Raw genomic sequence first — 25984 nt, 5'->3', positions numbered from 1 at the left:
CTCGTAGGCGAGCGTCTGGTGGCCGGGCCTTTGCCCATGGGGCCCGGTCGGGCTCAGCCCGAATAAACACCATGGAGCAGCCACCCTGTGGACCCACCACCCGCAGGGACACGCATCGGGGTCGGGTGCTATGCAGACCGGGCGGTAGGTCGGGCGGGAGGCCCGGGCATGCCGATCGCCGGCGACATAGACTAGCTCTAGGGACGTGGAACGTCACCTCGCTAGCGGGGAAAGAGCCGGAGCTGGTGCAGGAGGTGGAGCGATACCAGCTAGAAATAGTTGGACTCACCTCCACACACAGCGTTGGCTCTGGAACCAAGCTCCTGGAGAGGGGTTGGACTTTGTCCTTTTCCGGAGTTGCCCAGGGTGAGAGGCGCCGGGCGGGAGTGGGGATACTCACGAGCCCCCGGCTGAGCGCCGCTGTGTTGGAGTTCTCCCCAGAGAGCGAGAGGGTCGCCTCCATGCGCCTACGGGTTGCGGGGAGCAAGGCTCTGACTGTGGTTTGTGCTTATGCACCAAACAGCAGTTCGGAGTATCCGGCCTTCTTGGAGTCGGTGGGAGGGGTCCTGGAAAGGGCGCCGCCTACCGACTCCATAGTTCTCCTGGGGGACTTCAACGCTCACGTTTGCAATGACGGAGAAACCTGGCGGGGGGTGATTGGGAGGAACGGCTTGCCCGATCTGAACCCGAATGGTGTTTCGTTATTGGACTTCTGTGCTTGCCACGGTTTGGCCATAACGAACACTATGTTCGAACATAAGGTGGCTCATAAGTGTACCTGGTACCAGAACACCTTAGGCCGGAGATCAATGATCGACTTTGTAATCGTATCATTTGATTTGCGGCCGTATGTCTTGGACACTCGGGTGAAGAGAGGAGCAGAGCTGTCAACTGATCACCACCTGGTGGTGAGTTGGATCAGATGGCAGGGGAACCGGTTGGAAAGACCCGATAAACCCAAACGTGTAGTGAGGGTAAACTGGGAACGTCTGGCGGGGGAACCTGTCCGGGAGGTCTTTAACTCCCACCTCCGGAAGAACTTCTCACACATCCCGAGGGAGGTTGGGGACACGGAATCCGAGTGGACCATGTTCAAAGCCTCTATTGTGGACGCGGCCGCTAGGAGCTGTGGCCGGAAGGTCATCGGTGCCTGTCGTGGCGGCAACCCGAGAACCCGGTGGTGGACACCGGAGGTGAGGGAAGCCGTCAAGCTGAAGAAGGAGACCTTCAAGGCCTGGTTGGCCCAGGGGTCTCCTGAAGCAGCTGACAGGTATCGGCAGGCCAGAAGGGCTGCAGCTGCGGTGGTCGCGAATGCTAAAACTCGGGCATGGGAGGAGTTCGGGGAGGCCATGGAGAAGGACTTTCGGTTGGCCTCAAGGAGGTTCTGGCAAACCATCCGACAGCTCAGGAAGGGAAAGCAGGGCTTACCCCAGGCTGTTCTCAGCAGGGGGGGGGAACTGCTAACCCAGACGGAGGACATCGTCGGGCGGTGGAAAGAGCACTTTGAGGAACTCCTAAACCCGACCAACATGTCCTCTGCAGAGGAGGCAGCGCCTGAGGACCTAGGGGGAGGCTCACCCATATCCCTGGCAGAGGTCGCTGAGGTAGTTAAAAAGCTCCTTGGTGGCAAGGCGCCGGGGGTGGATGAGATCCGCCCTGAGATGCTGAAGGCGCTGGACATAGTTGGGCTGTCCTGGCTGACACGCCTCTTCAATGTCGCATGGGGGTCGGGATCAGTGCCCATGGAATGGCAGACCGGGGTGGTGGTTCCCATCTTCAAAAAGGGGGACCGGAGAGTGTGCTCGAATTACCGGGGTATCACACTACTAAGCCTCCCGGGAAAGGCTTATGCCAGGGTGCTGGAAAGGAGGCTCCGACCGCTTGTCGAACCTCAGATTCAAGAGGAGCAGTGCGGATTCCGTCCCGGCCGTGGAACAGTGGACCAGCTCTTTACCCTCGCAAGACTACTGGAGGGGCTCTGGGAGTTTGCCCAACCAGTCTACATGTGCTTTGTGGACTTGGAGAAGGCTTTCGACCGGGTCCCTCGGGGGGTCTTGTGGGGGGTGCTGCGGGAGTATGGGGTGCCGGACCCGTTACAACGGGCGATCCGGTCTCTGTACGACTGCAGTAGGAGCTGTGTCCGCATTCTCGGCAATAAGTCAGACACGTTCCCGGTGGGTGTTGGCCTCCGTCAGGGCTGCCCTTTGTCACCGGTCCTGTTCGTGATTTTCATGGACAGGATATCTAGGCGCAGCCTGGGGGCGGAGAACGTCAGTTTCGGGGGTCTCGGGATCGCCTCTCTGCTATTTGCAGATGATGTGGTCCTGTTAGCCTCCTCGGATCGTGACCTCCAGCATTCACTGGGACGGTTTGCAGCCGAGTGTGAAGCGGCGGGGATGAGAGTTAGCACCTCCAAATCTGAGGCCATGGTGCTCTGCCGGAAACCGGTGGATTGCTCCCTCCAGGTGGGGACGGAGTGCCTACCTCAAGCGAAGGAGTTTAAGTATCTCGGGGTCTTGTTCACGAGTGAGGGTAAGATGGAGCGGGAGATCGACAGACGGATCGGTGCAGCTGCAGCAGTAAAGCAGGCGCTGCACCGGACCGTCTTGGTGAAGAGGGAGCTGAGCCGGAAGGCAAAGCTCTCAATTTACCACTCGGTCTACGTTCCTACCCTCACCTATGGTCACGAACTCTGGGTCGTGACCGAAAGGACAAGGTCGCGGCTACAAGCGGCCGAAATGAGCTTCCTCCGTAGGGTGGCCGGGCTCAGCCTTAGAGATAGGGTAAGGAGCTCGGTCATCAGGAGGGAGCTTGGAGTCGAGCCGCTACTCCTTCGCATCGAAAGGAGTCAGCTGAGGTGGTTCGGGCATCTAATTAGGATGCCTCCTGGACGCCTCCCACTGGAGGTTTTCCAGGCACGTCCAACTGGGAAGAGACCCCGGGGAAGACCCAGAACACGCTGGAGAGATTACATCTCCCAGCTGGCCTGGGAACGCCTCGGGATCCCCCAGAATGAGCTGGAACATGTTGCCGGTGAGAGGGAGGTCTGGGTCGGCCTGCTTGACCTACTGCCACCGCGACCCGACCCCGGATAAGTGGTGGAAAATGGATGGATGGATGGATGGATATATATATAATAATATTATGTGTGTGTGGTTGAGTCTGAACAGAAAGAACTAAACCTTCAGGTTTCCTCAACAAAGATAAACTGTCTTTTCTTTCTCTCTCTCTCTCTCTCTCTCCTGTATAAACAGAGTCTCTGTTTAATGACTCATTCTGTCCGACCTGAACCTTCAGAAACAGCTCAGACTGTTTTACTCTGTGAAAGTCTGGACCAGGGCCCCGTTCCTCGTACGTGGCTAACTGAGTTAGCCGGATACTTGTCAGGATAAGATGACGTAGATCAGGCTTTTCGGTTCCACGAAGCAAGTTTGGCAAAATCACCATAGTAACACATCCATAAGCTTGAACCTGCTCCAGCGCAGGCTAACTGAAGGTAGCTGGATAAGCTGCCACTCCCCCGGAAAACATGGCAGCTCCTGTCATATACGGTAGTCTAATGCGCTTGCGCATATACTGGGGGTTATACGGGAGTTCCGGAAATGCATGTAAAGTGAGACACACGGTGATCCATTAAAAGCAGCTGAGCAAACTAAGAAGCCTCTATTGCATTAATGTACAGCTCCCTTCCTCAGAGATCCACTGATGAAGGAGGATATTAGTTAGATTAGCATTTTATAGGGAGAGAGTTCTTCCACATCGCCAAGATCCGTTATCACATCATGATGACTTCCTATACGAGCGCTATCCATTCTGCCCACAAGGAATCATTTATTTACAGACCTTCTGGAGCATACATTGAACACCACACGCTGCAGCCGAGCATTGATGTCTCACACACTGGATGCAGCCTTGAGCTGTTCTGCGAGTGGTACATTGTTGTACAGTGTCGGCGATGCGGAGAACATGGGGAAAGCCGCTGCATGCCGTGCTGTTGGTACAGTTTATTTGGCGCTTAATAAACTTATGGATGTGTTCATTACATCACCATGGCACATATTGTATTGACTCAGCATTCTGAGTAATGTGTGTGTGCTTAGTGTTTACTTGCTCCCATGTCCTCTTGATGGCTGCGTTGCATACATGAGGGTTAAAGCACTCATAATGATACGACAGTGTTATTAGTACACCAGCATATCATTACTGTAGAACATGATGAAGGTGGACTCATGATAAGAATAGAGAGAATCACACACTAATTATCTTCACTGCTTCAATTGATTGAATGTCTGATGATGAATAATACACACACACACACACACACAGATCTGCCCACACACAGATTCAAACTGCTAGTTCTATATGGTAATCTACACAGACATGTATATACACATATATAGTACATGATACATAAGGGCATACAGTACTAGGGATGGGTATCATTTGGGTTTTTTCCGATACCGGTGCTAAAACGATACTTTTAAAACGATACCGGTGCCTAAACGGTGCCTGAACCGATACTTTTTTTCTTCAAATTGAACAATATATTAACTGTTTAAAGTATACTATAAATATAAATAAATACAAAACACTTGGCTTCAAACTACAGCTTCAAACTTTTTAACTTAAAACTATGAACAATATATTAACAGTTTACAGTATACTTAAATAAATATAAATAAATACAAAACACACACACACTCTGTACACACACTACAGCTTCAAACTTCAGCAATTCTTTTGCAGAAATATGAGCCTGCCAGCCGTTTAACAGAAGCCGTTCTCGGTTTTTTAAAATAAATCATGGCCGAAGCTTCGCCAGAATGATGGAGGGGTTTGTTTCTAAGCGCGCACGGCTCGGCCGGTTGTAATAATACTATGAGTGAGGAGCGGAGGACCGAGGCTCTCGTTACCTGCTGCCAGGACGGAGTCATCAGAGTAGTGTAAAAAAAGTATTTCAATCGGCTCAGGCACCGAAAGGAATCACCGAAATCTGCGTTGCGTTTCGGTCCGGTAGATACCGGTCGTATAGGAACCGGTGCCATATTAGCACGGATTTTCGGTACCCAACCCTATACAGTACATATATCCTCATAAGTATCAGTTAGATGCTCTTTGGGCTTGTTTTTATCTACTTATTCTGAAAGAGTTGAGATCATTATTGTCGCTATAGATCTCATTGGATGATGCATTCATTAAGCCTACTGCCAGCAGCACATTTAAAGACATACCATCTGATTGATTGGGGTGATGAGGCATTAAAATGAGCCGATACATTTACAACACTTACACATTTAACTTGTCTGTGATATTTTGCGTGCTTCTTGTCTAGCCCTCGCAGCGGTGGCGGTGTTCGATTTTGCCGTGATTATGGTCTTGAATTCCTCATATGCGTTCATGATCATCTCCTGCTCGTCAGCGGAGTAAAAAGAGGCTCTTTCTTTGACTTTATTTAACATTGTACTGTTAGAAAATCATGGTTTCGGTGATTGACGCTTCCCCCTTTTGAAGTAGGACGGGCACGCGCAATTATCCTGATCATGATCGTCTGGTTCCAATTAACGAGACTGTTTGAGAGGATCAGCCTTGGAGAAACCGAAATAGCCTGATTTCAATCATCGGGTTAATTTCAGCTGCTAATAGGACATTTGATCGACTTAGCTGAACCAAGTACGAGGAACGGGGCCCTGGTCTCTCTCAGTCTGGACCTGGTCTCCTTCTTCTTCAATAACAGATTCAGATTACTGATCCACTAATAAATGAAGTATTTTTATAGATTATATATAATATAATATGATGTGTTCACCTCTCAGCAGACAAAAACAGAAGAAGAGAAACAGCTGGTTGTTTGTTTTGACTCAAGTCACCTGTGACATCATCAACCTGTCTGAACAGGTGAGAGCCAATCAGTGTTCAGGAGCTTAATGTTCATCTGAACCTTTAATCAGCAAACACACACACACAGTGAGTTGGCAGGCTGTGTGTGCATGTGTTTGATGACTGTAAGCAGCTGAGTCAGCAAACAATTATATTCTTCTTCATCAACACACACACACTCGCGTTTGTACTTCTGTCCTTGTGGGGACGTCTCTTTCTTTACTGAACACAACCAGGGGACAAAACCTGAGATGACAAGTTTGAACCCGCCTACTTTTTCACCTCCACACAACTGACCAATCAGAGCGAGAGGTAGCTGTGATGTCAGAAGTTTTTTAAAGTGCTCTGAAACCTTAAACCTGAAATAGCTCTCCGAAGGTACGTCCCCAAAATGTCCTCTTAAGATCTAACACTCACACTGGTCCTCACAAAGATAGACAAGTACAATAACAAACATCTCCTAATCGTTTGTTCTGATATGAAACCAGAAACAGGCTGAAATACTGGATTGGGTCTCAGTGAACCTCACTTCATCCTCGGTCCTGGTGAGACTCGCACACGCTCAGTAGCGACCAGGCAGGTGCTAACGGAGCGTTAGCCAGAGCTAACGACGTGTTGTCAATGTTTTACAGGGAAAGGATCCTGCAGTAAAACACTGAATCCTTTAAAGGACTCGTTCACATGACAGAGGAACGTGTCCTTGTGTTTACACACACACACACACACACTGCAGCAGTGTAACATGGTGTGTTCAGGTACAGTGTGTACCAGAGACCACTGACCCAACCCGTCCTGTTCCACATCTGCAATGCAGCAAGAAGAAGAACAGAGAGAAGCTGCAGAGAGTCTCTGTTCTTTGTGTTCTACATCATTATATAATAAGGTTATTATATAATAATAATATGATGCTAATCATTTCACATTTCTTTTCTGACGGTTTCAGTTTGTCTTTAATTTTCTAAAGAATGTGATTATTTAATGAATAAATTAACTTTTTTTACTTAAACTTTCTTCATTATTATTATTATTATTAATAATAATAATAATTATAATCTAACAATAATCTAATAATCCAATAATAGATATTATTAATAATAATAATATTATTAATCCTCATCGTAAAAAAAATGTAATTCCCTGTGAGACATGAACGTCTCATCTTTCGACACGTTGACCTAAATCTCCCCTTCTGTCCGATGACCCGCTTCACTTCACAGTCGTTCATCCGTAAACGGAATCTTCTGAACTGACAGCTCCACCCACACCCTCAGCTGATTGGACGGCTCAGTGTGGCTCCGTGTGAAACATTCATTCCTTTTGGGTTCAGACTCATCCAATGAGAGGAGGATCAGCTGCTGACCTCTGACCTTTAAACCAGCTAAAATAATTGATTAATTCATTAATAATCTGAACTCATGTTTAATAATCTGAACAGATAATAATATTATTTTGATGCAATAACTTTTGTATTTCTATCCACATCTTATTCATTTTAAATGTTATTTCTTATTAATCTTTATAGTTCCTTTTTAGCTGAATTTCTCGTTTCATTTTTCTATAAATCCAGAGGCTGTAAAAACAAACTGTTTCCTGAACTACAGAAGCCTGAATAGGACAAACTTTATGAGGCAGCCGGCAAAAAAAAGATCAGCAACAACAGACGAGTTTATTTCAGTGATTCATCATAAACAGTTTAAAACTTTATGTTTGTAGAGGCTTTTATTTTGTAAGGGCTGTTTCAATGAGTAACATCTTCTTCACAACTTTCAAAATGTGTTGAGTCACTGGAGAGTGATCACAATAACCAGAGAGAACAATGTTTATAATCCAGTAACACCAGTATGAGATAACATTAGTCCCAGTTAGTCCCAGTTCAAACGGTGCTCTGGTTACTGGTGGCACCAAACGCTTCACTAAGTTGTAATTAACTAATTAATTAAGTAACTGTACAGATACAGAACCACAATCATACAGACCTTCAATCATACAGAACTACAATCATACATAACGACAACCAGATAGAACTACAATCTGATATAACTACAATTTAGATAGAACTACAATCAAACATAACTACAATCAGACATGAATACAATCAGACATAACTACAACCAGACAGAACCACAACCAAACAGAACCACAATCAGACAGAACTACAATCAGATACAACCACAACCAGACAGAACTACAATCAGACATAACTACAACCAGACAGAACCACAACCAAACAGAACCACAATCAGACAGAACTACAATCAGATACAACCACAATCAGACATAACTACAATCAAACACAACTACAATCAGACACAACTACAACCAAACATAACTACAATCAGATACAACTACAATCAGATATAACTATAATCAGATATAACTACAAACAGACACAACTACAATCAGACACAACTACAATCAGACACAACTATAACCAAACATAACTACAATCAGACATAACTACAATCAGATACAACTACAATCAGACAGAACTACAATCAGATAGAACTACAATCCCCTCGTGGTTGAGTTCCTTCACCAACCAGTCAAGAGTCCGCCCAAAATATCACTTCATCATTTTATCCTATTTGAAATCTTTATGACATAATTATCATATTAATTCTTCAATTATGTCCAAAAACGTGTATCGTGTTTTGTCAGTTCAAGAGGACATTTGGTTTTAATTTAAAGAGCGTCCCTCTAGATGTCCTGAGACATCGTTGAGGAGAATGAACCCTCCAACCCGAACCTTCAGTCTGGTGATGGTCTCTCTGACTGTGGAGGATCCTGTATTCACACAGAGCTCCTAACACAGATTTGACTCAGAGGTCCTTGAACTCCATGCGCCTACGGGTTGCGGGGAGCAAGGCTCTGACTGTGGTTTGTGCTTATGCACCAAACAGCAGTTCAGAGTATCCGGCCTTCTTGGAGTCGGTGGGAGGGGTCCTGGAAAGGGCACCGCCTACCGACTCCATAGTTCTCCTGGGGGACTTCAACACTCACGTGGGCAATGACGGAGAAACCTGGCGGGGGGTGATTGGAGGAACGGTTTGCCCGATCTGAACCCGAATGGTGTCTCGTTATTGGACTTCTGTGCTTGCCACAGTTTGGCCATAACGAACACCATGTTCGAACATAAGGTGGCTCATAAGTGTACCTGGTACCAGAACACCTTAGGCCGGAGATCAATGATCGACTTTGCAATCATATCATTTGATTTGCGGCCGTATGTCTTGGACACTCGGGTGAAGAGAGGAGCAGAGCTGTCAACTGATCACCACCCGGTGGTGAGTTGGATCAGATGGTGGGGGAACCGGTTGGAAAGACCCGGCAAGCCCAAACGTGTAGTGAGGGTGAACTGGGAACGTCTGGCGGAGGACCCTGTCCGGGAGGTCTTTAACTCCCACCTCCGGAAGAACTTCTCACACATCCCGAGGGAGGTTGGGGACATGGAATCCGAAAGGACCATGTTCAAAGCCTCTATTGTGGACGCGGCCGCTAGGAGCTGTTGCCAGAAGGTCATTGGTGCCTGTCGTGGCGGCAACCCGAGAACCCGGTGGTGGACACCGGAGGTGAGGGAAGCTATCAAGCTGAAAAAGGAGACCTTCAAGGCCTGGTTGGCCCAGGGGTCTCCTGAAGCAGCTGACAGGTACCGGCAGGCCGGAAGGGCTGCAGCTGCAGTTGTCACGAATGCTAAAACTCGGGCATGGGAGGAGTTCGGGGAGGCCATGGAGAAGGACTTTCGGTTGGCCTCAAGGAGGTTCTGGCAAACCATCTGACGGCTCAGGAAGGGAAAGCAGGGCTTACCCCAGGCTGTTCTCAGCAGGGGGGGGGGGGGGGGAGAACTGCTGACCCGGACAGGGGACATCGTCGGGCGGTGGAAAGAGCACTTTGAGGAACTCCTAAACCCGACCAACATGTCCTCTGTAGAGGAGGCAGCGCCTGAAGATCTAGGGGGAGGCTCATCCATATCCCTGGCAGAGGCCGCTGAGGTAGTTAAAAAGCTCCTTGGTGGCAAGGCGCCGGGGGTGGATGAGATCCGCCCTGAGATGCTGAAAGTGCTGGACATGGTTGGGCTGTCCTGGCTGACACGCCTCTTGTCTCAATGTCGCATGGGGGTCGGGATCAGTGCCCATGAACTGCCAGACCGGGGTGGTGGTTCCCATCTTCAAAAAGGGGGACCGGAGTGTGCTCGAATTACCGGGGTATCACACTACTCAGCCTCCCGGGGAAGGCTTATGCCAGGGTGCTCGAAAGGAGGCTCCGACCGTTTGTCGAACCTCAGATCCAAGAGGAGCAATGCGGATTCCGACCCGGCCGTGGAACAGTTGACCAGCTCTTTACCCTCGCAAGACTACTGGAGGGGTTCTGGGAGTTTGCCCAACCAGTCTACATGTGCTTTGTGGACTTGGAGAAGGCTTTCGACCGGGTCCCTCAGGGGTTCTTGTGGGGGGTGCTGCGGGAGTATGGGGTGCCGGACCCAATACAACGGGCGATCCGGTCTCTGTACGACTGCAGTAGGAGCTGTGTCCGCATTCTCGGCAATAAGTCAGACACGTTCCCGGTGGGTGTTGGCCTCCGTCAGGGCTGCCCTTTGTCACCGGTCCTGTTCGTGACTTTCATGGACAGGATATCTAGGCGCAGCCTGGGGGTGGAGAACGTCAGGTTCGGGGGTCTCGGGATCGCCTCTCTGCTGTTTGCAGATGATGTGGTCCTGTTAGCCTCTTCGGATCGTGACCTCCAGCATTCACTGGGGCGGTTTGCAGCCGAGTGTGAAGCGGCGGGGATGAGAGTTAGCACCTCCAAATCTGAGGCCATGGTGCTCTGCCGGAAACCGGTGGATTGCTCCCTCCAGGTGGGGATGGAGTGCCTACCTCAAGTGAAGGAGTTCAAGTATCTCGGGGTCTTGTTCACGAGTGAGGGTAAGATGGAGCGGGAGATCGACAGGCGGATCGGTGCGGCTGCAGCAGTAAAGCAGGCGCTGCACCGGACCGTCTTGGGGAAGAGGGAGCTGAGCTGGAAGGTAAAGCTCTCAATTTACCAGTCGGTCTACGTTCCTACCCTCACCTATGGTCACGAACTCTGGGTCGTGACCGAAAGGACAAGGTTGTGGCTACAAGTGGCCGAAATGAGCTTCCTCCGTAGGGCGGCCGGGCTCAGCCTTAGAGATAGGGTAAGGAGCTCGGTCATCAGGATGGAGCTTGGAGTCGAGCCGCTACTCCTTCGCGTCGAAAGGAGTCAGCTGAGGCGGTTCGGGCATCTAATTAGGATGCCTCCTGGACGCCTCCCACTGGAGGTTTTCCAGGCACGTCCAACTGGGAAGAGACCCCGGGGAAGACCCAGAACACGCTGGAGGGATTACATCTCCCAGCTGGCCTGGGAATGCCTCGGGATCCCCCAGAATGAGCTGGAACATGTTGCCGGTGAGAGAGAAGTCTGGGTCAGCCTGCTTGGCCTGCTGCCACCACGACCCGACCCCGGATAAGCGGAGGAAAATGGATGGATGGATGGATGAACGCCTCATGGAGCTGCGTGACGGATCACATTTCTATCGTCAGTGTGAGTTTCCAAACTCGGAGCTGTGATGTCGGGGAGAGTTAGCGGTTACCAATGGGAACACTTCCTGTTTGCCGAAGCTCCTGCAGTCACAAACAGTCTGATCTTTGTTAAAGTGAAGGATGCTCCAGGGTCCTGATTATCTGATCAGCTTTCTACTGATCCACCTTCATCGATTAGGCGCCCTTATTGATAAAACCAGATCTACAGAGGAGTGAAACTCCTCTCCTCCTTAATGTGTACGAAATAAACATCTACCAGAAGAACCAGTCTGTTTAGGATTCAAACGGTCCTGTGATCTGGTCTATCCGGTTCTATTGGTTTCTGCTGATTGGTAACATTTGGAATGAACCTTCACACACTTTCACTAGAACGACGTAACAAACACCTCGTGCTCACACACAGACTCCACAGAGATAAATCCTTTATTGTTGACTGACTCCTTTGGTGGATCCAACAGGATTATTTCAGAAACCCCATAAACACCTGAGACCTTCAACCTAGAATCCTTAAAACACCCTTAAAGACCCCTGAATCCTTGTGAATACTCCCGGGTCCCTGGAGCCCTCTTAAACTCTCTCTACCCCATGCGACCGTGGTGAATGGGGTAGAGAGGGTTGTCCACTAACTGCAAGGTTGGTGGTTCGATCCGTGACTACCACGGGTCCTGTGGCGAAGTGTCCCTGAGCAAGACACTGAACCCCTAACTGCTCCCCGGGCACTTCTCAGCTCCCTATATACTAGGGATGGGTTAAATGCAGAGAATAAATGTCCTCACTGCGGGACTAATAAGGGATTGATTATTATTATTTCGGAACCACTGGGACCCCCTACATCAGTGGTCCCCAACCACCGGGCCGCGGACCGGTACCGGGCCGTGGATCATTTGGTACCGGGCCGCACAGAAAGAATAAATATTATATTATTTCCGTTTTATTAATTATCAGAGTCTGAAAGAAGTTTTATTTTGAAAAATGACCGGATTCTCTCGCAATTTCATCCGCCTGTTCCTCTTGACACATGTCAAGACGCTTGTCTCGGTCACGTGATACGTTACCTCAAAAGTTAAGCCCGCAAACTAGCGAAAATTAGTAAATAACTTTTGGAGAGCTTATTTGCAAAGGGGAAAAGGCCACTAAGGAGACAGAAGAAGAGCTACAACTTCCAATAAAATTAAAGCTTAATTTAACAGACAATATCAGAAGTCTGATTAAATATCAGGAGTAATTCTGACGCGACAAACCCGCTCTGCAGAATATGTGGCGACAAAGGATCAGCTGCTGGAGGTTGTAAATGACGGTGGCCTTAAAAGTATGTTTGAGACAACAACTCTGCTGGTGTTTGGATTAAAATCAAGGCTGAATATCCTGAGATCGCCACTAAAGCACTGAAAACCCTGCTTCCATTTCACACTCTTTGTGAAGCGGGATGTTCTGCAGTGACGGCAATCAAAACAAAACAAAAGTAGACTGGACATAAGGAACAGACTTCGGGTGTCATTGTCTCCCATTACCCCAGATGGGACCGTCTCGTTGCAGAGAAACAAGCTCAGGGCTCCCACTGATTCAGCGTTATTGTGAGTTGTATTTATTTATGCATTTTATATTTGTTTTCATGCCGATCGTATCATTTTATTTCGTCGTGTTTTTCCGCCACACCTTGAAGGCCGGTCCGTGAAAATATTGTCTTACATGAAACCGGTCCGTGGTGCAAAAAAGGTTGGGGACCTCTGCCCTACATCACAATAATATAAAAAAAGAATCACCTTTAAAACTCTTGGAATCCCTTCAGACCTGCATATGTGACCCATTGAAACTCCTTAAGAACCACAGAAACCTCTGGAGAAACCTCCGCACCGCTGTCACCCCCTTAAAAACTCTTGGAACCCGTCAAGAATCCTTGAGACCCACTAAACGTTGCTTGAAACCTCTCGGAGTACCCATGGTGTTACTCCTTGTACCTTTCAATCCTGTCTAAAACAACCTGAAATACCCAAACAGACTCCCAGAACTTTAAAAAAAAATCCTTTATAACCCCTCAATAACTCCTAGAACCCCTTGAAACACCCTTAAAGACCCCTGAAACCTTGTGGAATCCTGAAACACTGTCACAGGTCCCTGAAGTTCTCTAAAAGTCTTTAGAAACCTCTCAAGAACTGCCCCCAAAAACACTGGGACCCCCTGGGACCCCCTATAACACCTTTTCAAAAATAAATGAATCTGATTTGATCGACCTGAAGTCTGTAGAAATCTGATTGGAGTCAAATTTCAAACCACCTGCGGATGTGGTTTGGATTTGATTAGCAAAAATAGCATCTTGTGTTCTTCTGTCCAGACTTTGTAAACTCAATCTGGATATTTTCTTTAAAAGGCATATTTGAGCCGGCGGTCTGAACGAAGCCTCTGTGGTCTGCAGAGTGCTCCAGGTGGTTACTGGTTGTGGGTTCAGTGCCTTGCTGAAGGGTAAATCCTACAGCAGACCAGAGTCTTGTGGTGAATATCAAGACCACGGCTCCTAATGACACGCTGTGTGTGTGTGTCGCTTCGTTAAACACATGATTCTTAATCCGATAATCTGATCATGTCGTTAGCCTTTAAAACTCAGAACATGAGACACAGAACCACAGACGGTCAGTTTGTGAGAGTTTAATCCTCTAAACATGCAGGACAACAGTATTTATACAACACTTCAGTTACACTCATGTTCTTCACCTCAACTCCTTTTAGTTTCAGTGTTTACATCTCAACTGATACGTTTACACTTCATTCAACACTTCAAGTCCTTTCACTGACGTAAATGGTGACTCTTTCGTTGCGTACACTTCAACTCCAGTCGTTACACTTTCACTGACACTTTATATCCTTTCTACTATCTTTTATTAATTGATGCCTCAACTCCTTTTAGTTTCAGTGTTTACATCTAAACTAATATGCTTACACTTCATTCAACACTAAGTCCTTTCACTGACAACACTTGTCACTCTTGTCTACTCTTTCGGTGCGTATACTGCCAGTACCTCTTTTTAACTGACACTTCAACTCCTTTCAGTTTGGTGTAGCTCATTATAGTGTTTACATCTCAACTGATATTTCAACTCCTGTCAACGTTTACACGCTCAACTTAACACTTCCACTACTTTCACTGGTCATTTCACTGAGATCCACTTTAGCCTTTCATTTTCAATGTTTACACTTCACTTCAACTGCTTTCACTTCTCAGACAACACTGCAGAAACCAAACAAAGTATATATCGTCACATCATACGACCATTAACTCACACTCTCACTCACACACTCACACACTCACACACACTCACTCACACTCACCCAGCAGGATAAGCCAACAGGCCGGTTTGGGGGTCGCAGGCCAATGCTCGGTTTCCTGGAGCTGTGATTCCCAGAACCTTCTCCAAGGTCACCTGGAGGTCAGTGAGATTAGACGTCATCAAAGTAGCTGTTAGCATGTTGGCATGTAATCAGCAGGAAGCCCCTGTGGTTTGGTGAAGTCCTGTGCAGCCCGATGCTAAACTAACAGCTAACTGTGTGTGTGTGTGTAAGTGCATTAACCAGACTAACCATATTAACTAGACTAACCAGACTAATTAGACTAACCATATTAACTAGACCAGGGGTCTTCAACATTTTTCAGGCCAAGGACCCCCAAACTGATAGAGAGATGGAGCAGGGACCCACGACTATAAATGGGCCTAGTACCGTGTATAAACATACCTCTTTATTGTGCATTCAATACTAAGCTATTCAAATAATACACAGGTTCATATATTCATGTTGTTATTTTAAACATGTGCAAGGTACAGTGAGTAGGGAGGCCGTGCCACTGACATTTATAAACATACCTTGTCAGCTGATACCAATGCCAATATCAACATTGTCTGTCAATTGCATGATAATCATGCATACAAGCTATTCTCACTGATGTTTTCATTTTAAACATAAATGTGGAAACGAAAATGAGTGATGGCCTATTAGTGCCACTGCCATGCATAAAGATACCAGTTATCCTTCATACAATACTGAACTATTAACATAATCGACACATTCATGTTTAGAGAAAAAAAAGAAGAAAAAAAACCTGCAGTACCTCAGGGGCCGTGGACCCCCTGTTGAAGACCTCTGAATTAGACTAACCAGACTAACTAGATTTAAAAAACTAACCAGATTTACTAGACTAACCCGACTAACAAGACTCAGACTAACCAGACAAACCATATTAACCAGACTAACTATGTGTGTGTTTATCTGTGTGTGTGTCTGTATCTGTGTGTGTGTCTGTGCGCTGCGCCCACCTTGCCGCTCAGGTCTTCTTTGTGCCGCGCGGTGCCGCTCCTCCTCCTCAGTTTGATTGACAGGTTCTTGATTCTCCTCCGGATGGTTCCGCCTCCCTCCGCGGTCATCGCGCTGTTAGCTGTGCCGCTAGCGTCCTCTCTCAGCTGGACCTCCTGTCTGTCGCTCGCTCCTCCGCCGTCGCTGCTGTCATGCTGTTTGCGGGCCGAGCTGTGCGGGACCGGAGGAGGGTTCTGATATCCGGTCTTTAGTTCTGGTCTGATCCGGTCTCTGGTTCTGGTTCCGCATCTTATTCCTCCGCCGCTGCGGAGACACGAAGAAGCGGCTTCTACACGAGCCAGAGCGGACTGAGCCGAGCTTCAAGACCGCATGCGGCAACGACACAAACACTTCCGGCCAGGCTTTTCAAAAATAAATCTGGCTGATCGGTTATGAAAATTAGTTCTTCAGTTTCTTTCTTTATATTTTTTGATTAACATCTTTCTGTCACAGAGAATATATGAAATGATATAAAGGACTAACTACACTATCAGTATTATGTGGTATTACTTTGACTCCAGTACTTTTCACATACAAGAACAAAAACGACACTGCTGTGCTTTTATTTTGATGATAAAGCCCCTAGACTTCAGGTGTCGTGTCTGACGTACATTGACGCAGTGTGGAGCAGCAGCGCCTCCAGCGGAAGACTCACGAACTACATCTGATATTTAAATTACTACAATAAATTAGGATGATGCGTTCAGGGTCTATCCGGTAAATGTAAGATTAAAACCATTCTGTCTGAATCTTTTTGAAAAAAAAAATCAAATGTGAGTTAGATGTTGATATTTAAACTTTATTTACAGAATATTAGAGTTATGATGCGACAACATGTATTTACATCAGAGTCCTTTAATACGTACAAAAATACAAATTTAGGAAAAACAAGAAACTGTACAAACATGAAGACGAGAGAGTAGCAGCTTCATCCGATCCGTTATGTCCTGTGAACACTGAGCAGGTCCAGCTGAAACCAGGACTGCTGAACTTCACACCATTTAACATTCATACAGCAGCTTTCAGACGGTTTGTATTTATTATTTACTCTGAATATGAGCTGACTCATGTGTTTCTACTTCCTGTTTCAAAACTGAAATCAGTTTAATGTGAATCCACACACACACACACACACACACACACACACACACACACACACACACACACACACACACACACACACACACACACACACACACACACACACACACACACACACACACACACACACACACACACACACACACACACACAGAGTTGTGCAAATATTGTGGTTATTTACGTCTAAATCTTTTCTCTTTGTTCTCAGTGATCCTGATTCTCAAAATAAACAAAAATAAACTAATTGAAAGCAGCAGTTTAAAGGAGACAGACATCCTCTCAATATATCGACAGTTGTCTGATTCACGTTGCTGCAACCATTAAAAAAAAAACGTGGACAAATTTCTTCCGGCAACAATCTTCCTATGAGACCAACGAGCAACTTACATGGAAACTGTTCCTCGTCAACTTTTCTCCTAAAAGTGGCACGTCGCTGCAGCGTCACCTGAAACTTTAAGGACAAAAATAAATAAAATCTGTGTTCGTCTGTAAACGACCAATGAAACGTTCTGAATCATCGTCAGGGTAACAGCGGGTTTCTGATTGGCCCTCAGGTGTTTCTGTTTTACTAGAAAAAAAAAAAGACAAACTGTTGCTGAAATCAAACAGAACTCTAACAGCCAATCAGAAAACAGTCTGCAGATGACCCATGAGGTCCTATCTCTGCTGTGACATCATCAGAGTGATGTCAGCTGATCCGTGTGATGTTAGCTGGGGGCGTTTCCTCTCAGTCCCAGAGGAACCAGCCTCGGCATCGGCCTCCAGGCCACGCACCCCTCCCTCCTACTTCCGCCTCCTCCTCCTTCGTCTTCCCCCCCTGCTGCTCTATCGCTGCTGGGGGGGTCTGCCACCTTAGCCCCGCCCACCTTCATCTGAAGCAGAGGGGGCGGAGCCAGGGCATTAGCATTCTCGTTGGCGGGTCCGAGCTGCCTCCCGCCCCACGTCGTCTCCATTAGGTCGTCAGAGTCCGAGTCCAGTTCCAGGAGCCAGGGGCTGTGGGCGTGTCCCTGCTCCGTGGCTCCGCCCACCGCCGCTTCCTCAGAGGAGGGGTTCTCCGATGACAAGGGGACGGTCTGCTGATTGAGGAAGACGATCTCGTTGAGGAGGGAGGTCAGACTCTCGTCCTCACCCAGAGGCTCCCCCACTGCTACCCGACCATCAGCCCTCGGACCTGGGCCCCCCTGAGTGGAGGGTGGAGCTGGCAAAGAGGACTCAGGCCGGTCCTGGTCTTTGATCTGGTCTGAGGAGAAGTCAGAGCCAGCAGAGACGAGCAGGGACGGACTAGTTGGGAGCTGCTGCTGCTGCTGGGGAGGTGGATGTATTATCTGTTGTGGTGGTTGTAGTAGCTGTTGTGGTACTGGTAGTATTTTTTGCTGTGGTGGTGGTAGTATTTGTTGTGGTAGTTGAAATTTTCTTTGTGGTGCTTGTAGTATTTTTTGGGGTGCTTGTAGCATCTGTTGTGTACTTGATGGTTGAACCAGCTGCAGCAGGTTGTTGAAGTTTGCAGCTGTAAACAAAAAAAGATCAGCTGACATCAGGATGGACAATTTTTACCTAAATGACCTTTAAACAGTTGATTTTTAGTCGATAGTGAGCTAGTTATTAATTAACTAACTACAGTAAAGTCACTCAGGAAGTTAGTTAGTATGTTAGTGGAGTTTCCTGTGAGGTTAGTTAGTTGGTTAGTAAGTTGAGTTTCCTGTGAAGTTAGTTGGTTAGTAAGTTGAGTTTCCTGTGAGGTTAGTTAGTTGTTTAGTTACCCTCTGAGGTTAGTTGGTCTGTTAGTAAGTTGAGTTAACCGTGAGGTTAGTTAGTGGAGTTTCCTGTGAGGTTAGTTAGTTGGTTAGTAAGTTGAGTTTCCTGTGAAGTTAGTTGGTTAGTAAGTTGAGTTTCCTGTGAGGTTAGTTAGTTGGTTAGTAAGTTGAGTTTCCTGTGAAGTTAGTTAGTAAGGTGAGTTTCCTGTGAAGTTAGTTAGTTGGTTTGTAAGTTGAGTTTCCTCTGAGGTTAGTTGGTCTGTTGGTAAGTTGAGTTACCCGTGAGGTTAGTTAGTTGAGGTTAATTAGTTGGTTAGTTAGTCGAGTTACCTGTGAGGTTAGTTAGTTGGTTAGTAAGTTGACTTTCCTGTGAGGTTAGTTAGTTGGTTAGTACATTGAGTTTCCTGTGAAGTTAGTTAGTAAGTTGAGTTTCCTGTGAGGTTAGTTAGTTTAGTTACCCTCTGAGGTTAGTTGGTCTGTTAGTAAATTGAGTTACCCGTGAGGTTAGTTAGTGGAGTTACCTGTGAGGTCGTTAGTAAGTTGAGTTACCCGTGAGGTTAATTAGTTGGTTAGTAAGTTGAGTTTCCTGTGAAGTTAGTTGTTTAGTTGCCCTCTGAGGTTAGTTGGTCTGTTAGTAAGTTGAGTTACCCGTGAGGTTAGTTAGTGGAGTTACCTGTGAGGTCGTTAGTAAGTTGAGTTACCCGTGAGGTTAATTAGTTGGTTAGATAGTCGAGTTACCTGTGAGGTTAGTTAGTTGGTTAGTAAGTTGAGTTTCCTGTGAGGTTAGTTAGTTGGTTAGTATATTTAGTTTCCTGTGAAGTTAGTTAGTTGGTTAGTAAGTTGAGTTTCCTGTGAGGTTAGTTAGTTGTTTAGTTACCCTCTGAGGTTAGTTGGTCTGTTAGTAAGTTGAGTTTCCTGTGAGGTTAGTTAGTTGGTTAGTAAGTTGAGTTTCCTGTGAGGTTAGTTAGTTGTTTAGTTACCCTCTGAGGTTAGTTGGTCTGTTAGTAAGTTGAGTTACCCGTGAGGTTAGTTAGTGGAGTTACCTGTGAGGTCGTTAGTAAGTTGAGTTACCCGTGAGGTTAATTAGTTGGTTAGATAGTCGAGTTACCTGTGAGGTTAGTTAGTTGGTTAGTAAGTTGAGTTTCCTGTGAGGTTAGTTAGTTGTTTAGTTACCCTCTGAGGTTAGTTGGTCTGTTAGTAAATTGAGTTACCCGTGAGGTTAGTTAGTGGAGTTACCTGTGAGGTCGTTAGTAAGTTGAGTTACCCGTGAGGTTAATTAGTTGGTTAGATAGTCGAGTTACCTGTGAGGTTAGTTAGTTGGTTAGTAAGTTGAGTTTCCTGTGAGGTTAGTTAGTTGGTTAGTATATTTAGTTTCCTGTGAAGTTAGTTAGTTGGTTAGTAAGTTGAGTTTCCTGTGAGGTTAGTTAGTTGTTTAGTTACCCTCTGAGGTTAGTTGGTCTGTTAGTAAGTTGAGTTTCCTGTGAGGTTAGTTAGTTGGTTAGTAAGTTGAGTTTCCTGTGAGGTTAGTTAGTTGTTTAGTTACCCTCTGAGGTTAGTTGGTCTGTTAGTAAGTTGAGTTACCCGTGAGGTTAGTTAGTGGAGTTACCTGTGAGGTCGTTAGTAAGTTGAGTTACCCGTGAGGTTAATTAGTTGGTTAGATAGTCGAGTTACCTGTGAGGTTAGTTAGTTGGTTAGTAAGTTGAGTTTCCTGTGAGGTTAGTTAGTTGTTTAGTTACCCTCTGAGGTTAGTTGGTCTGTTAGTAAATTGAGTTACCCGTGAGGTTAGTTAGTGGAGTTACCTGTGAGGTCGTTAGTAAGTTGAGTTACCCGTGAGGTTAATTAGTTGGTTCGTAAGTTGAGTTTCCTGTGAAGTTAGTTAGTTGTTTAGTTACCCTCTGAGGTTAGTTGGTCTGTTAGTAAGTTGAGTTACCCGTGAGGTTAGTTCGTGGAGTTACCTGTGAGGTCGTTAGTAAGTTGAGATACCCGTGAGGTTAATTAGTTGGTTAGATAGTCGAGTTACCTGTGAGGTTCGTGAAGGTTAAGGGGGCGGAGCTGATCTGCTGGTTGGTCAGATTGGGGAGGTTGAGGGTGACTGTGGTCATGCCTACAGACAGGAAAAAGACATGTCTTACTATAAAATAAAAGCATATTGAGGCAGAGAACAGAGTGCTGGGATTGGTCGGTACCTGGTGAAGGAGACGCCATCAACGGGCTCATGGCCAGGAGTTGTTGCCCCGGCAACACAGCACGGACCAGCGACAGAACCTCCCCCGGTAACATAGCCTTAAAAGATGACGATGCAGCTGGAGTTCTACTGCGAGACAGGATGTTGGGGACCGTCCTCGGCCTGTCCCTCACCACTGATGCATTGTGGAATACACCAGGAGGAGCCAGGTGCAGGACGCTCTGAGGCTGATGAACACGTTTGGCGGTGGGAGGAGCCTGTGGAGCTCGCTGCTGCAGGCCGGAGGATGCTGGAGGATCTGAGGCCCCGCCCCTTGCTGCTGGCAGCTGATTGGCTGTTCGGTTTCTCTTAGGCTTCTCCGTCTCCCTCTGTTTGGTAGACTGGTGCTGCAGCTCCACAAGGATTCTCTGCTGACTTTTACCTGCAGCCACAAACACGTTTATTAGAACTGGAGTAGTATTTTAAAATATTTAAATATGTTTTAATATCTTATGTGTTGTTATAAACTGCAGCTCCATATTTACTCTCTGTTGCTAGTAGAAAAACATAAAACTATACTTCTTGTCTCTCTTTTTGTCAACAGTGTGATTGTTTGAACTATATTCAGCGTTCACGTCCTCACCTGATCGGAGGGAGATGTCTCTGATGAAGGCGTCTCTCTGCTGGTTCAGACAGATCTTCATACTCTTCAGTGTCGCCGACTCACTCTGCAGAGTCTGGATCTCCTGACGGGCCTGAAGCACAACAACTACAGTTACACTTCTGCACCGCTTCCAAGATGCATGAGTTCACATGTAATCTGAGAGTAGTCTGACGAATCTATATAGATCTATAGATATATACGTAGATATGAGCTTCAATAGAATATAAGAGTGAAGCGAAGAAGAGAAGAGGTTTCTATCTGGTACCTGGTCCAGCAGGAGTCTCTTTGACGAGCCTCTGGTCTTCATGACTGAACGTAGACCTCTGAAGGCCTTCGTGAGGCTCAGAGCTCCGACCAGCTCCTTCACCCTCAAACATCTGGCGACAGAAAACAAACTGTTTATTCTCAAAAAGCTTCGATAAAAGTGATCTCAGCTCCTCGTGGTTTAGCTGACATGTTTTTATCTTTTATTTATCTGTATTTGTTGGTGTTTTCACTGAGGTGGTTCACTCACAAAGAGAAGTATTTAATGTTCTTAAAGTGTCTGAATGACAACTGATAAACATAAACCAGGTTCTCACTCCGAGTCCACGTTCCTCATGTTCCTCATGATCCTCTTCAGCCTCCTCTGAGCCGCATTCAGCCGACCGCTCTCCTCCACCTGACGACACGTCGAACTGATATCAAAACTATTTCTAACTCTTTTATTTATTTATTTTATTTATTTAATTATGAAATGTCATCAGACTTATGCATCAATACGTCTTTGTCTTAATAACAGACTTATCGTTCTTATTTTATGATATTTTACATGTTCATTTATTTCATAATGTGACTATAGAAAACAGTTAAATAATTAGATAAAAATAAACATCAATAAATATAAGTCTGAGTTTCGTACGTTGGTCGCCGTGGTAACAACGGTCTCGTCAGACAAGTCCTCCATCGGTTCGTCCGAGTCGAACAGATCCTCCATCAGGTCTCTGCTTCCTGTCCTGCCTCCTTCTGACAGCTCAGCTGATCTCTCTGAAGACAGAAGACATCATCGATACCAATGCTATCATCTGTTTTATCATCATCTGTCCCTGATTGATTCAGAACGTCCGTCTGATCACTAATGTTCTTCAGGTAAAGGATTCGAGTGTTAAAGTGAAACTCTGAGACGTTCAGACAATAAGAAACATCTTCTCTCAGCTCCACCTGTGCTCTAGTACAGAAGAAACACTTCCTGTCCCACTGAAATGCAGCAGGGCTTTTAATTTGAAACAAACAGGAAGTGTTGAGTTTGTTTTAACAGTAAACAAGCTGAGATCAGAAAACAAAGTAAATATGATGAGATGAATTTAAATAAAATACATTTACAGAAGCTCAGCTTCAGTCACTCATTGATTAGTTCAATGAGGCGATCAGCTGATTCTTAGTTTCTACTTAGTTCTAGTTCTGTCATTCTCTTCTCATGTATTTAATAGAAATCTAATAAAACGATCCTTTTCCTGCTGAGTGCGAGTCAGGATATTGATCAGATCTTCAGTGTTTGTACCCGATGATGGAGCGATGAAGGTGAGGAACTCGTCCCTCCTCTTCTTCAGCCTCCTCTTTTTCTCCTCTAGGTCTGAGTCGGTGGTCCTCAGCTGATGGATCACCTGAACCGCCTGAAACACAACAACCGATAAGTGAGAACGGAGTCTGAGCCGTGAAGTCTGTGAGGAACCTGAATGTAAACCAGTAGAACCTTCTTCAGCGTGAAGACCTTCGACGTCTCTTCACTCAGACCGACTTCTCTCCTCAGACCTTTGAACAGCTGATGATGCGTCACCCGACGGCTCTTCTCCAACGCGTTGAGGAGGTGACGCTGCACACAAAGAAACAAGAACATCTGTAGCACACGAAGAGAACGTCTGTAAACACACAGAGAGAACGTCTGTAACACACAGAGAGAACGTCTGTAACACACAGAGAGAACGTCTGTAGAACCAGAGAGAACGTCTGTAGAACCAGAGAGAACATCTGTAGAACACACAGAGAACGTCTGTAGAACACAGAGAACATCTGTAGAACACAGAGAACGTCTGTAGAACCAGAGAGAACGTCTGTAGAACCAGAGAGAACGTCTGTAGAACCAGAGAGAACGTCTAGAACCAGAGAGAACGTCTGTAGAACACAGAGAGAACGTCTGTAGCACACGAAGAGAACGTCTGTAGCACACGAAGAGAACGTCTGTAAAACAGAGAGAACGTCTGTAGAACACAGAGAACGTCTGTAGAACACAGAGAACGTCTGTAGAACACAGAGAGAACATCTGTAGAACAGAGAGAGAACGTCTGTAGAACAGAGAGAACGTCTGTAGAACACAGAGAGAACGTCTGTAGAACACAGAGAACGCCTGTAGAACACAGAGAGAACATCTGTAGAACACAGAGAGAACGTCTGTAGAACACACACACAGAGAACATCTGTAACACACAGAGAACATCTGTAACACACACATAGAGAACATCTGTGACTGTCACACAGAGAAGGTCTGTAACACAAAGAACATCTGTTTATCTTCCTCTTACGTGCGTCTTGACGTTCGGCTGCTTCGTCTCTTCACCGTCCAACTCGTCCCCAAAATCTGACGAGTTGTCCGTCTCGCTGCTCCGCCCCTCCCCCTCTGGCCCCTCCCCATCCAGCATATATTTGGCCCCGCCCCCCCTCTCCATGGTAACGAGCTCCGCCTCGTCGTCCACACAGACGATGTCCAGATCCACCAGGTCGCTGGCCGGCTCCGGTGAGGGGACGGGTGAGGGTCTGGTTCCTATGGGGTTCTGGACTAACACCCCAACGGGACCCGCCGGGGCCGGAGACACCGTCACCATTTTGACCCCGAGCTCGGCCCCCCCACCTGTGGAGGGTTTGAGGGAGATGAGGCTCATCGGGGGGGCAGGAGGAGGAGACTGGAGGAGGGTGAGACTGGAGGAGGGTGAGACAGGAGGAGGCTGAGACTGGAGGAGGGTGAAGGAGCCGGGAGACATCGCCGTGGAGGGAACTTTAGGACAAGTCACGATGATCGGGTCCCTGCTGGAGCCGGAGGGGAGGATCTTAAAGGTGCACGTCCTCGTCTGAGCCAACAAACCAGGGTGGAGAGGGGTGGTGAAGGAGGAGGAGGTGGAGGAGGAGGGGAGGATGGAGGTCACTGTGGTCAATGGTGGAGTTTGGTTACCAACTGGAGTCTGAAGGGATGCAGCAGGAAGGACTGAGGGGGAGGAGTCACAGAGGGGAGGAGGAGAGAGAGAAGGAGGGAGGAGAAAGGAGACCGTTAAACATGAAAAAAATGAAACCGAGTGAACGTTGATTTATACCAAAAGTTGTCAATTGGTCGGTCCTAAACCTTGCCGACACGTCGGCCCTAAACTTTGCCGACAGGTCGGCCGTAAACCTTGCCGACACGTCGGCCCTAAACCTTGCCGACACGTCGGCCCTAAACCTTGCCCACAGGTCGGTCCCATAGACTCACCTCTCTGGGCAGACAGGTTCGGGTTGACTGATCTCAGCTGGCTGATGGGAACCAGTTGGACCAGTTTTCCGTCTGGTCTACGGTAGTACTGGACGCCTGACTTTGACTGGACTGGCTGCAGGACCATCGTCTGACTGGTGGAGGAGGTGGGGGGAGGAGGCAGAGGAAGTTTTCCGGGAGGAGCCGGGACCTGAAGCATCAAAAGCTGGGAGCCTTTAGGAGCCAGATTTACAGGTGAGGCCACAGAGCTGCTCACCTGAGAGTCTGAAACACACCAGACCGGCAGAAACCGGCAGTATTCATTGGTTCATGGTTCTCAACCTAAAACGTCACGACCCATAAAGGAGTCACAACATAGATCTTATTGCACAGAGCAATTACATACAAAGTCAGTGCAAAGACGAGGAATCACAAAATTCACGCCATTTGCGTCTTTGTAAATCAGGGTGACGTTGTGTTGTAAAAGCCTTTCAACGTTAAGATTGTCCTGTAGTCACTGACGTGGAATCATCTACTTTCATCTGTTTGTGTAAACAGAAATATTTGGTTTGTGGGCTGACCACAATAACATCACTGTTGCAACTGAGGATAAGATAAACTATTCTCCACCAATAATACTTGTTTATTAAGCTCTGTAATTATTCAAAATAATAATAATATCTGTGATTTTGTCCTAAGAAGCTGATCTTCACCATTACCTGAAATGGGGGCGGAGCTAACAGGAGCTGCAGGTACCACTCTGATCTCACTGGCCCCTCCCTTTAGACCCGGGTACACCTTCACCTTGACCACCTGGGTCCCCGCCTCCTTAGGTGCTTCACCTGCAGAATGATGAGAGGAGGCGGCTGATTGGTCGACCTTCACTGCTGCAGGCTGAAGCACTGCAACACACAGGCGTTAAAGTTGTTAAAATAAAGAGTTTGGTTCTTTGTTACAGTTTAACACCAACAACCTCCACGAAGGACATTTTACTGACAAAGACTACATGCACAAAAATAGACTATAACTAGTCAGCTCTGGAGATGGACAAGC

General features: G+C 46.9%; 2 protein-coding genes across 6 annotated transcripts in view; both read right to left on the bottom strand.

Annotated features, from left to right (window-relative positions):
• mapkbp1 (mitogen-activated protein kinase binding protein 1) overlaps positions 1-16101 on the bottom strand; it is a 37043-nt gene extending 20942 nt beyond the window's left edge. For both annotated transcript variants that reach the window (XM_076085206.1, XM_076085207.1), the window contains exons 1-2: positions 15737-16101; positions 14757-14848 (exon numbers count right to left, since the gene is read on the bottom strand). In XM_076085206.1, the coding sequence (XP_075941321.1) occupies positions 14757-14848; positions 15737-15844 (200 nt within the window). In that variant the 5' untranslated portion in view covers positions 15845-16101. The remainder of the gene's footprint in view (positions 1-14756; positions 14849-15736) is intronic.
• Positions 16102-16551: 450 nt separating this feature from the next.
• The window catches only part of mgaa (MAX dimerization protein MGA a), a 33827-nt gene continuing 24394 nt past the window's right edge, over positions 16552-25984 (bottom strand). For all 4 annotated transcript variants that reach the window (XM_076085198.1, XM_076085201.1, XM_076085200.1 and 1 more), the window contains exons 16-27: positions 25651-25833; positions 24953-25216; positions 24015-24691; positions 23189-23308; positions 22997-23108; positions 22358-22482; positions 22038-22117; positions 21722-21833; positions 21436-21547; positions 20815-21234; positions 20649-20732; positions 16552-18381 (exon numbers count right to left, since the gene is read on the bottom strand). In XM_076085198.1, coding sequence (XP_075941313.1) covers positions 17582-18381; positions 20649-20732; positions 20815-21234; positions 21436-21547; positions 21722-21833; positions 22038-22117; positions 22358-22482; positions 22997-23108; positions 23189-23308; positions 24015-24691; positions 24953-25216; positions 25651-25833 — 3089 coding nt within the window. In that variant the 3' untranslated portion in view covers positions 16552-17581. The remainder of the gene's footprint in view (positions 18382-20648; positions 20733-20814; positions 21235-21435; positions 21548-21721; positions 21834-22037; positions 22118-22357; positions 22483-22996; positions 23109-23188; positions 23309-24014; positions 24692-24952; positions 25217-25650; positions 25834-25984) is intronic.

This window comes from Anarhichas minor, unplaced genomic scaffold, assembly GCF_050575085.1.
Source record: "Anarhichas minor isolate MPS153535 unplaced genomic scaffold, ASM5057508v1 ptg000142l, whole genome shotgun sequence".
Taxonomy (NCBI): Eukaryota; Metazoa; Chordata; class Actinopteri; order Perciformes; family Anarhichadidae; genus Anarhichas; species Anarhichas minor.
Note: the sequence above shows the minus strand (reverse complement) of the source record. Positions and strands in the feature narration are given on the sequence as shown.